Consider the following 10,977-nt stretch of genomic DNA (forward strand, 5'->3'; position numbering starts at 1 on the left):
TGTGTGTGTGTTTCTGGGTGTGTCCTTCCAGTACAGGAAGTAAAACTAGGCTGTGTGAGGACCCCCCCCCCCCCTCCGCCGCAGCCCCCGCCGCACACACACACACACACACACTCTAACCATGTGCCTTATCAGTTGCACCATTGTACTTTAGTGATGACAGGCAACATGCAGCGAGTTGAAGCTTGAGGATAGATAAGGAAATGGTCAATCACACATGACCCTTCTTCTCCGGGACGAACGTGTGTGCGGAACGCTGTCTCTGCTGTCTCTGCTGAGTCTGCTGAGTCTGCGGTTCATGGAGGGCTGTGCGTGAGCCGAGTGCAGAGGTGTGTATTTATAGACGAGGGCCCCGTCTGCAGTCACATGTATGTTACTGGGGAAGTGTACATGCATATTTCATAGGATGTGGAAGCTGAACGCAAGACGACGTCAGTCAGGTTGTAGCCTCATAATTTATGAGTCATAAAGTACTAGATCTACTGTAAGCACACATATGTAGGGGTCAGATGGCTGAGCGGTTAGGTAGTCGGGCTATTAATCAGAAGGTTGTTGGTTCGATTCCCGGCTGTGCCAAATGAAGTTGTGTCCTTGGGCAAGGCACTTCACCCTACTTGCCTCGGGGGAATGTCCCTGTACTTACTGTAAGTCGCTCTGGATAAGAGCGTCTGCTAAATGACTAAATGTAAATGTACTGTATTGACCTTGAGTGGAAAGTAGAGTCCAAGACAGATTTACTGTTTTTGAACCTCTGTGAAATGTATGAATATGCACACACATACACACACACACACACACACAATACACACACACATATACATTCATAGAGCTTCGTGGGAAACGTCCACACAGATGAATAGTGTAAAATTCCTCATAGAAATGACATATATGCTACACACACGTACACACTTGCACACACACACACATACACATTTTGCTCGAGAATTCATGCCAATGTCATTCCGAGACATCAAAATATTCACACACCCTACGTTTAGCAAGTCAGTGACATGCAGATATACACACACACACACACATAAATCCACACACCGACACACATATTAACTCCCACATATCCTATACACTGTCTTTCACATATGAATAAACGATTCAGTTGAGTCTGTTTCTCTGCCTTTCTTATTCACAGAACTTTGACAGTTTGTTGAGTGTACAAATCCTCATGCAAGTGACACCATGGTTGCTGTATTTTTCTTCACCGGTAATGAACTGGTTTGGTTTGTTTTGGGAGGATCTGGTTATTTTCCTGAACTATGCAGCCAACGTATGTGTGTCTGTGTGTATGGCAACGAGGCTGCTCTCCCAAACGCTCCCTCTCATGGACTCTTGCCGGCTTCTCCAAAGTTGCCTACCCCAGCTTTAAGAGACAGACACGAAAGACAGATTAAGTGAGGGTGAGAGAGAGAGAGTGTGGGGGGGAGAGAGAGAGTAGTGCGAAGGAGAGATAGGGAGAGAAAGGTGCGAAAGAAAGCGCCCCCGACTCCAGGCTGAACTGGATTCAGCCAGACTGACATGAAAACAGTCTCTTCAACCACGGCTTACCAAGAAGAGAGGGACATATTGATTTCAGAGAAACATACACATAAGCATACACACAGGAACAGCATGTGGCTCTAATTTAAACTCTCCTGAGGTGAGGCCGTGTTTTCAGTCTGAACTTGCAATGTATGGTCAGATGGCTCAGCGGTTAGAGAATTGGGCTATTAATCAGAAGGTTGCCGGTTCGATTGCCGTGCCAAATGACGTTTTGTCCTTGGGCAAGGCACTTCACCCTACTTGCCTCGGGGGAATGTCCCTGTACTTACTGTAAGTCGCTCTGGATAAGAGCGTCTGCTAAATGACTAAATGTAATGTAAATGTAATATATGGAACATCTACAGTAATCTCCACACATGTGGTTATGCACCCTTGGAGCCCAAACCCTCAGATGTCCACTATTCATGGTTTTCACAAACATCCACTACTCTCATACAAATACATGCACACACACACACACCAGGCAAATAGACTGACACTTTCAAACCTTATATGCAGATACAGGGAGGAAAAACATAATGACTGAGATGAATTGAGGTCCGTGAAAGAGCACTCACATACACAAAACACTCACTCCGAAACACACACCCGTACACAAACAGTTAGATAGATTTCATATGTGAAGTTTGTTTGGGAAGAGTTCCTGGTTCCTGAACATATTGTTCCTGGAACGGTGCATGTGTTCGAGGCAGCATGGTAAACAAAAGAATCAAATTACCATTTCCAGACCCCACGCGTACGCCCACGCCCACTTCTCCAGGAACCACTTCCCTCTTTTTCCGGTTCCTTACTTATTACTCCCCTCTTTCCCTCTCTCTCTCTCTTCTTACACATTCTTCTCTTTCTCACAGGGGTCACGTACTTCCTCTCCTATCACTCATCCTTCTCTCTTCTTTATTGCTCTCACCTGTCTCTCTCTCTTTCTCCCTGTCAATCCTGCCTTCCTTCCCTCCCTTCCCTTCCTGTCTCCCATCTGCCCCTCAACCAGAGAGTCCAGCAGTCTTGTGTTTCGCCTTCAACGTATTTATACACCCCTGGTTGTAAATCATGGCACATGTCCAGAAGGATTCTGCTCTGTACACATGACAGCCTATCAGAAGGCAAATACAGGATTCTCCTAAACAACTATATTGCCAATTTCCCCACATTGAATTCATATCCAAACCAATTAATGGCCAAGTTAACCTGCAGCTGTCTAATGAATTGACAACTTTTGGACTCCTGTACAGACAGAGCAGAACAGTCACGGCTGCTTCTGAGTCGTGCTTAAAGACGTCTGCTGGGATGTTTTATGGCTGTTACATAACTGTACCCCTTACCAAAACGACCTCCTCCACTCCCCATAATACTACCTTTCACCAACCCCCCAGCCCCCCAGGCCCCCCAACCCCCTAACCCCCTATAGCCTACTAACTAGCCAGTCACTGTGCCCCTATACCTTCCCTGCCTCCCCAGCTGCCAATAGACAGAGGCAGAAATCGCCTTCCTTTCTGATTAGATCATCAGTCTAGATTCACCAGGGTGATGAGCTCACGGTAAACTCTTTGACCTGATCAGAATCACCTTCGTGTGGCCGGTACAGAAGAAGTGAGCAAAGCATTCTAGTCCGGCTGGCACTGTGGCCTGTGTGTTTTCATGTTATTGTCCTCATTTTGCATCCGCTGGGCAGCAAATGGACTGAAACAGCTGGGTTACTCATTAAACCCTGCTGGGAGTCAGGTGGCTGAGCGGTTAGGGAAGTGGGCTAGTAATCCGAAGGTTGCCAGTTCGATTCCCGGCCGTCCAAATGACGTTGTGTCCTTGGGCAAGGCACTTCACCCTACTTGCCTCGGGGGGTATGTCCCTGTACTTACTGTAAGTCGCTCTGGATAAGAGCGTCTGCTAAATGACTAAAATGTAAATGTAAACCCTCTATCTGAGGAATCTGTCGGCCTGTCACCTATGTTCGTTCTGTCACACTGCACACACACCACTGGGCCAGTGTGTGTGTGGATGCTTTGGAGTATCGCTTCTGGCCTTGGTGGAGGGGCTGTGTGTGTGTGTGTGTGCGTGTTTGTACGTGCGTGGATGAGTGTTTTCCTTCGGCTGGTGGAGGTACAGTAGAATGCTTGAGCAGTGCAAAGGCAGTGTTTCACCAGCGTGATGAAGGCCCAGGTTTGCTGAGTCAGGGAAGACCAGTCTCTTTCACTGCCCACTTCCCTTTCCTTTGTGGCCTAATTTGCGCACTACTAATTCCTCTCGTCTGGTTTCTTTTGTTTAAGCCTTTCATCCGTTTTTTTTTTTGACGCAGAGAGCTTATTACAACCTCAGTGATACTCAGAATCACACTCATAACGCCCATAGTCCCATCTCTCTATCCCTCCCTCGATCCCTCTCTCTAACCCCCCTTTCTCCCTCTGTACCGTCACTCTTCCAAACCCCTTTCACCCTCTCTGGCAACGGAAAGCTGTTAACATGCACCGTCAGTTCTTACACACACTCAAACATACACACACCGACACAAACACACAATCACACACACTCACACAGACACACAGATCCCAGGTCACTGCTCATACTAAAACCATGTACTCAGTTAAGCCTCTACCTTACTATGCAACCTTATGGGAGCCTTTGGGAAATAAGAGGCCTCTCGGAGCTTTCTACAGACCTAAATGACCTTCGTGGTTCATACACCGTAGAGACAGTGAAGAGACAGTTTCTCAAAGCTCTCGAATAGTTTTCGTGACGTTTTAGAGGACTGTAGGTCTTTGTAATGATAAGGTCTATGAATGCTGATCACAAGTACAGATGAGATTAGCACGAGAACACACACGCAGACCTGTTAATTGACGACAGCGAAAAAAGCTTTTTTCCTTTTGCTTCCGGGACCATCAGACCCGTCCAGATATCAAAGTCCTCTTACTCACACAGATAGACAAAACTCAGCTACTCCAGCAGGATGTAATCATGGAGGACAGGCCAATCCATTAATCAATCCCATTTCTCTTTGGTCTCAAAACAATCTCCCAAAGAGAATGTGAAGTATCTCCAAGCACTTCACAAAGTGATCTGGAAGCCTATGTTTCACTGACACAATCAATCAACTGGTCAAATGTTACCAATTAAGTATTTTCACAAGATATTGTTGCTTAAAAACATGCATTGTTTTTCTTTGGGGACAATGAAATTGCAGACTGATCAACAGGTTTCACTGACAAGAAATGTGCTTCCAGTGTTGTAGCTAATACAGGAATCTCTTACACAACGTCCTACATTGTGACAAAGTGACACAACTGTTTAATGACAGTGAAACGGTCTGATTTCTACAAGACTCAACAAGTGTCAGCAGATCTAGCTAAGACTACTGAGGGCATAGCAGTATCCGTCATTTTTCCAACATGGCCGACTTCCCTGCTCTGCCCTACTGACCTGCTTCCCTGGGCATGCCCCGAGCATGCGTCGGGTCAGAACAGAGAAAGAGGACCAGTGTGGGTCACTGCTTAAGGCACTCAGGGGGCACACGGACACGGTCGATGTTCAATGTGTGGCAGAGGTGAGGACAATCAGACCGCCGGTCGCCCGTCCACTCAGCACTGCACTAGGGCCACTGAGGGGGAAAATGTGTCTATTTTCAGACACTGTGTGTGTCCAGGTTATGCAATGTGTGCTTTGGTCCCATGTGTGCGGTTGTGTGAGAAGGCTGATTGAAGAGGTTGGGGGTGGGGGCGATGGGGTGGGGGGATGGGGGCGATGGGGTGGGGGGGTGGGTGGGGGGGGGTTCCTCGGTAGAATTCAGATGTTTTCCACTGAGATGATATAGACAGGAAGCTTGGTTTTTTTGTAAGGTTATTTTTTACCTCGCAGGTGACATGATTTGTAGTCCCACAGTGTCTTCTACCAAATACACCTTCACATCTGTCGTAGCTTCTTTAAAAAAGAGTACAAAGTGAGTGCGCGTGTATTTTCAACAACACTCCTCTATTGACAGAGGAGGGTTGGCTGTACGTTTCCTCTGTTCTACGCCTCACTTCTCCCAGTATGAATCATGTTCAGACCTGAGACTGTCAGACAGTGCCAGTCCTAGCGCCCCGGGCAAACATGAGCTGTGGATTTACAGGTTGTCTGACTGAGCAGCTTAATGCACTCACAGACTGCCCTCCGTCTCACTGAGAAGCTTGTTTGTTTTCATTGTGACAAAGTTTAAATCTTGTCCCCTAATATCTTTTTTTGCAAGTATCTACCTTAGTGAAATGCACTTTGTCCCCAGACCCACGACAGTCAGATTCATGTTGTTTAATACTAAGATGGGCATTAAGTAGGGATGTGTGTGTTTGTGTGTGTTTGTGGTGGTGGTGGGGGGGGGGGGGTAACAACATCGGACAGTAGTGCTCTCAAAGAGGTAGGGCTAGGGGAGGGTTAGTTTAAGTTAGGAGAAGAAAACAAGTCTCAGTTGAGAGCATGGAGGGGGGGGGTCAGAATAAAGGGGAGGTGCTACTGTATTCATATGAAGGGGGATACGTATATTTACTTCAATACATCTCCTTTTCTGAATCAAAACGAAGCTGTACGGACGAGGCGCAGCTGTAACTGCCGAACATGCGCTGTTGTTTCAGAGGTTGAAGACTTTCGAAAATAGTCTCGTGAAGGATGCTTCTGTCTCGAGCTTGCACCTGGAACTAGGAAGCAGTAAAGCGATTTTATTCGTTTGCTGTCACACGAAGACCTCAAACTTTTAATGTTTTACAGAATGTCACTGGAATACGCGATTCTTGTTCACTACATGGACTACTCTATTCCCTTCCTGTTACTGTTTTATTAGGTTACTTTAGCTGTTGGGCTACCTACCCCTGCAGGATCAATTGTTAGAGACGCACACATAAAGACATCAACGCCTTTTACTAGCACTTTTGTTGATCAAGCAGCTTTAAAGGAACTAAAACTACACGATACAGATAAGTTAGCATTAAGGTTTTTTTATTATTGTGCTTGTGTGGGAAAAAATATATTGTTTAGATGTCAGATTACCACATTCTTTTACAGTAAAGTACAGCACAAATTGACAAACTGTCAACAGCACTATTTTGACGATAGGCATGCCCGTGACTCCGTGAGTTGCCAAGGCATTTCAAAAGGAGAGTGTTGCATTTGCCTTCAGTTTATATTTATAATTCCCCTACCTGTCAATCAGCAAACAGAAGCTATCGGTATACACTGTTGCTTCTTCATTGCAACAACTTTATCAGACAGCAGTCATCACGCTGTGTCAGCACGCCTGTGTGAGTGTGCTGTCATACCATAAGAGCACGTTGAGCCACACAGTTCAGCAGCCTCTCACGCGCTGTCCAACCAGGAACGGCCGCAGAATCAAGTACCACAGCGAGGGCTGAGCCACCCACCTACCAGCATCAAGATGACGGACGGTCCCAGGCAGCGTGGGAGCGTCGCCTCCGGAGGAGATGCTGCCGCCGGCTCCGAGAAAGACGCCGGTGGCGGTGGAGTGGCGTTAAAGAAAGAGATTGGCCTCGTGAGTGCCTGCGGAATTATAGTTGGTGAGTGTACCTTAGTGATCCTTATGTTGAGACACTGTCACTTTGATACTGGAAACCCAAAATGCAAATCTTATTGGGGGTCTGGAATATGTATGTCTGTGTGCATGCGTCTGCGTGCGTGCGTGCTTGCTTGGTGTTTTTTAAAAGTCACCGGCTTGCATGCAACCTAGTCTACTGAACAGAAGCTCTGCTTAGAGCTTTTGGAAACAATACAGAGGCAACGTTGTTTAAAGTACATCTGTGGTGCAGACTGTGAGTGAACTCACAAAAACACACTCACAGGTAGCTGAACAGATTTACCTTCGTAGAGGATAAATAATGAAGCACTTGTTATTTAGTCATTCACTGCCTGTGCCAGAACAGTTCTCCATTCTCATGGTTAGGCTTTCCAAACCTTGTGGTACAGTTGTTAATAATTCAACCCTTTCGATCATCCTCATGCAGTTACGCACTGCTGAAGGATTGCCTATACATGACCCAGACTGGCATCACACTTTTATTATCATCGCCTCACTTTTATTGTCTGCCGTTAGTTCCCCTTAAAGCACACAGTCCCTGGCACACAGTCCCTGGCAATTAAATGCATGTAAATATTGGAGGATTCTGTGAAATTAAAACATATATCCCACAAATGTGTGGGAAATGAGACCAGGATCAATCGGTCCAGACCTGAAAAACACATAATTTCAACATCCATAGTCAACACAGGGGTTATTATTGTATCGGATTCTAAATCCATACCATCTTTGGATCTGTTGAGCTCTAATTGATATGTTTAGAGAGAGAGAGAGAGATAGACAGGGAGGGAGAGAGAGACAGGGAGGGAGATAGAGAGAGATAGAGATAGACAGGGAGGGAGAGAGAGACAGGGAGGGAGATAGAGAGAGATAGAGATAGGACAGGGAGGGAGAGAGAGACAGGGAGGGAGATAGAGAGAGAGAGAGATAGACAGGGAGGGAGAGAGAGACAGGGAGGGAGGGAGATAGAGAGAGATAGACAGGGAGGGAGAGAGAGACAGGGAGGGAGATAGAGAGAGAGAGAGGATTTGTTGGGTCCAGGTAAGTCACAGCCTGGCCGGTGGTCTCGACCTTGAGATGGCGATGATGACTCACTCGCGCACACATTTCCATGGTAACGGACCAGAAAGAGGAAAGGAAAGTGCTCCCCAGGGACTAGATGCTGTGAGAAAGAGAGAGGGAGAGGGTTCACAGGAAGTGATGCACGAGACTCTGAAACGGCACCCTTTAATCTCCATTCGGTGAGGCTCAACAGTGAGCGCAAAAGAACAGGTTAGCATTGTATCCAAGCACACGCTTTCCTAACATCATTTTTTTTCCTGTCAACTAACTATCCATACGGAGGTTTGAAAGCATGAAGGTCTTTCTGTAGTTTTACAGCGATCCAGAGTCCAGTGCTTGTCTCCAAACTGTGGCCTCCAGATCACAGTCAGTGTCCTTGGCAAAGTCATTCATTCACACACCACACCTAATCAAATTTTCACCTCACATGAGGTGAAAATCCCTAATGCGTGCTGTTAATGACCTTCCCTATTGGGCCCTAAGCGGGGAATGATTTGCAGGTCTGGCTGCGTGTCGCTGGCAGCCATTTTGGCATTTCCACGTTTGATCTGACGTGTTTTGGATGGCGATGAAAGAGAAAAGGAGTTTGCTGGGCTCATCAGAGCGATGCAATCAGTTAGGCTCAGAGTCACCACCTCACTCAGTCAGACAGGCTACAGGGAATGGGATTGCAACGGAGGACTCACACACACACACACACACCGACACACAACACACACACACACACACAGACACATTTTCCCCGTTCGCCCCCTTTTCTATCTGTGCATCCTATTAGAGTTGTGTGGTGTGTGTATATATGTGTGTGTGTCTGTGTGAGGGAGAGAGAGAGAGAGAGAGAGAGAGAGAGTGTGAGGGAGAGGGGAGAGAGAGAGAAATGCTGAAGGCTGGACTCCAGCCAGGCTGCAGGTTGTCTCAGCTGGGAGGGTCTAAGTTTAAGGCTCTGGACACAGGAAGTGAAAGCATTAATCTCTCACTCTGACCGAATTAATACAGCAAAAAAACGTCTCAATGCAGCTGCAAAAATGTTGATGTTTTTACTAGAGTAAAATATGTGCACGTGTGACTGTGCGTGTTTTCACCACCTGCGTTGGAGGACTCCAGAGATCATAGCTTAGAAGGAGATTCATTTGACTTTTTTTTGTTCTGGGCTCTTGACGTTCCGCAGAGGTGTTGTTGCTTTGTACTTGATCCATTGGAACAAGGAAGAGGGAGGTGAGAGGAGCGTGGCTGGGGGAAGGCCCAGGGTTGGGTCCATAAAGGACAGGGAAGGCCCAGGTCTGGGTCCATAAAGGGACAGGGAAGGCCCAGGGCTGAGTGAGTGTGTGTGTGTGTGTCCTGTCCTGTCTGGAAGGGGAAATAGGGTGACAGGGGTGAAGAGGAAACCTGTATGTTTCTTTGTGATCAGCACCACTCTTACACACACACGCACACGCACACACACACACACACACACACACACAATGCAGGTGCCTCCCTCCCACAAAAAGTATAATTGTGCTTCATAACAAACTCAACCAGTCTTAACTAGTTCCTGTGTACAGCACTATTCATAAGTAACATTTTGTTCAGCGTTTGAAAATGTAGTCTCATTACTGTCCAAGTGGAATTCTTTCTCCCTTCTTTTCTCTCTCTCTTCCTCTCTCTCTCTCTCTCTCTCTCTCTCTCTCTCTCTCTCTCTCTCTCTCTCTCTCTCTCTCTCTCTCTCTCTCTCTCTCTCTCTCTCTCTCTCTCTGCTGAAACTCTCTTTCTCTCTCACACACAGTCTGTCCTTGGTTGGGATTTATCTCACATTTACCTTTCACCCACACACGTACATAGACAAGCCCACCAAAACTGCCCCACTGAACCGCAAACCTGAACATCTGCACACATGGAACGTGTTACGGGTGTTAAGGTGTGTGTGTGTGTCTGAGGGGCTGAATCGCTAGTTTCAGGCATGTGGTGACCGATGGGATTGAACAGATGGGCACATTCGCACATTTTGTTCCAGAGATGGAACAAGAGATGTACGTCTCGAAAGAAGAAGAAGAAAGACCCAGGCTTGTTGGGCTTCAGTTATTTTTTTTGCAAAGTTAGCCATGCACATAGTTAATTGTGGTTAATGAATGTGCAAGAGAAGAAGGGTGTATTTTATATAGTAAGATAAGGTGTCTCACACACACATACTGTACGTACACACACACGCACACACTCACACACACTAAAACCCCACCCAAACTGAATGACCTGACAAGTGCACAGTTATCAATACCTTTGACTCTTGCACTGTAGAGCTAAATACCTCACAGCAAATCAGAATCAGGAGAGAGCTCCTAACAGCCTGCAACCTTTGACCGTGTCACCTCATTGGTTGTTGGGTTCACGTTCAGTTTATGCCTGATTAGTCAGCTCCGCCTAATTGGTGGACTTGTGACCCCTGACCCTGGCCTTGTCAGGTCTTTGGTGGGCACAAGTGAACCTGTCATGTGAACTGGACCTTGAACGGTCTTTGGTGGGCACAAGTGAACCTGTCATGTGAACTGGACCTTGAACAGCACAGCCTCTTTCATGTCCAACTCAGGAGCTGCTTTCTCTCTCTCTCTCTCTCTCTCTCTCTCTCTCTCTCTCTCTCTCTCTCTCTCTCTCTCTCTCTCTCTCTCTCTCTCTCTCTCTCTCTCTCTTGCTCTCGCTCTCTTTCTTCCTCTCTCTTTCTTCCTCTCTCTTTCTTCCTCTCTCTTTTTTCCTCTCTCTCTTTTGTTTCTCTGTCTCTCTTTCTCTAAACTGGCTCCTCTTTAAACTGGCTGAGAGTTTGATGCTTACAAAAACTGTCA

At 46.7% G+C, this 10,977-nt stretch overlaps 1 protein-coding gene across 1 annotated transcript in view; it reads left to right on the forward strand.

Annotated features, from left to right (window-relative positions):
* The first annotated feature begins 6,060 nt into the window (after positions 1–6,060).
* Positions 6,061–10,977, forward strand: part of slc7a8a (solute carrier family 7 member 8a) — a 17,328-nt gene continuing 12,411 nt past the window's right edge. Inside the window, exons 1-2 of the mRNA XM_062449969.1 lie at positions 6,061–7,085; positions 10,603–10,609. Coding sequence (XP_062305953.1) covers positions 6,947–7,085; positions 10,603–10,609 — 146 coding nt within the window. The 5' untranslated portion in view covers positions 6,061–6,946. The remainder of the gene's footprint in view (positions 7,086–10,602; positions 10,610–10,977) is intronic.

This window comes from Osmerus eperlanus, chromosome 23 (assembly GCF_963692335.1).
Source record: "Osmerus eperlanus chromosome 23, fOsmEpe2.1, whole genome shotgun sequence".
Taxonomy (NCBI): domain Eukaryota; kingdom Metazoa; phylum Chordata; class Actinopteri; order Osmeriformes; family Osmeridae; genus Osmerus; species Osmerus eperlanus.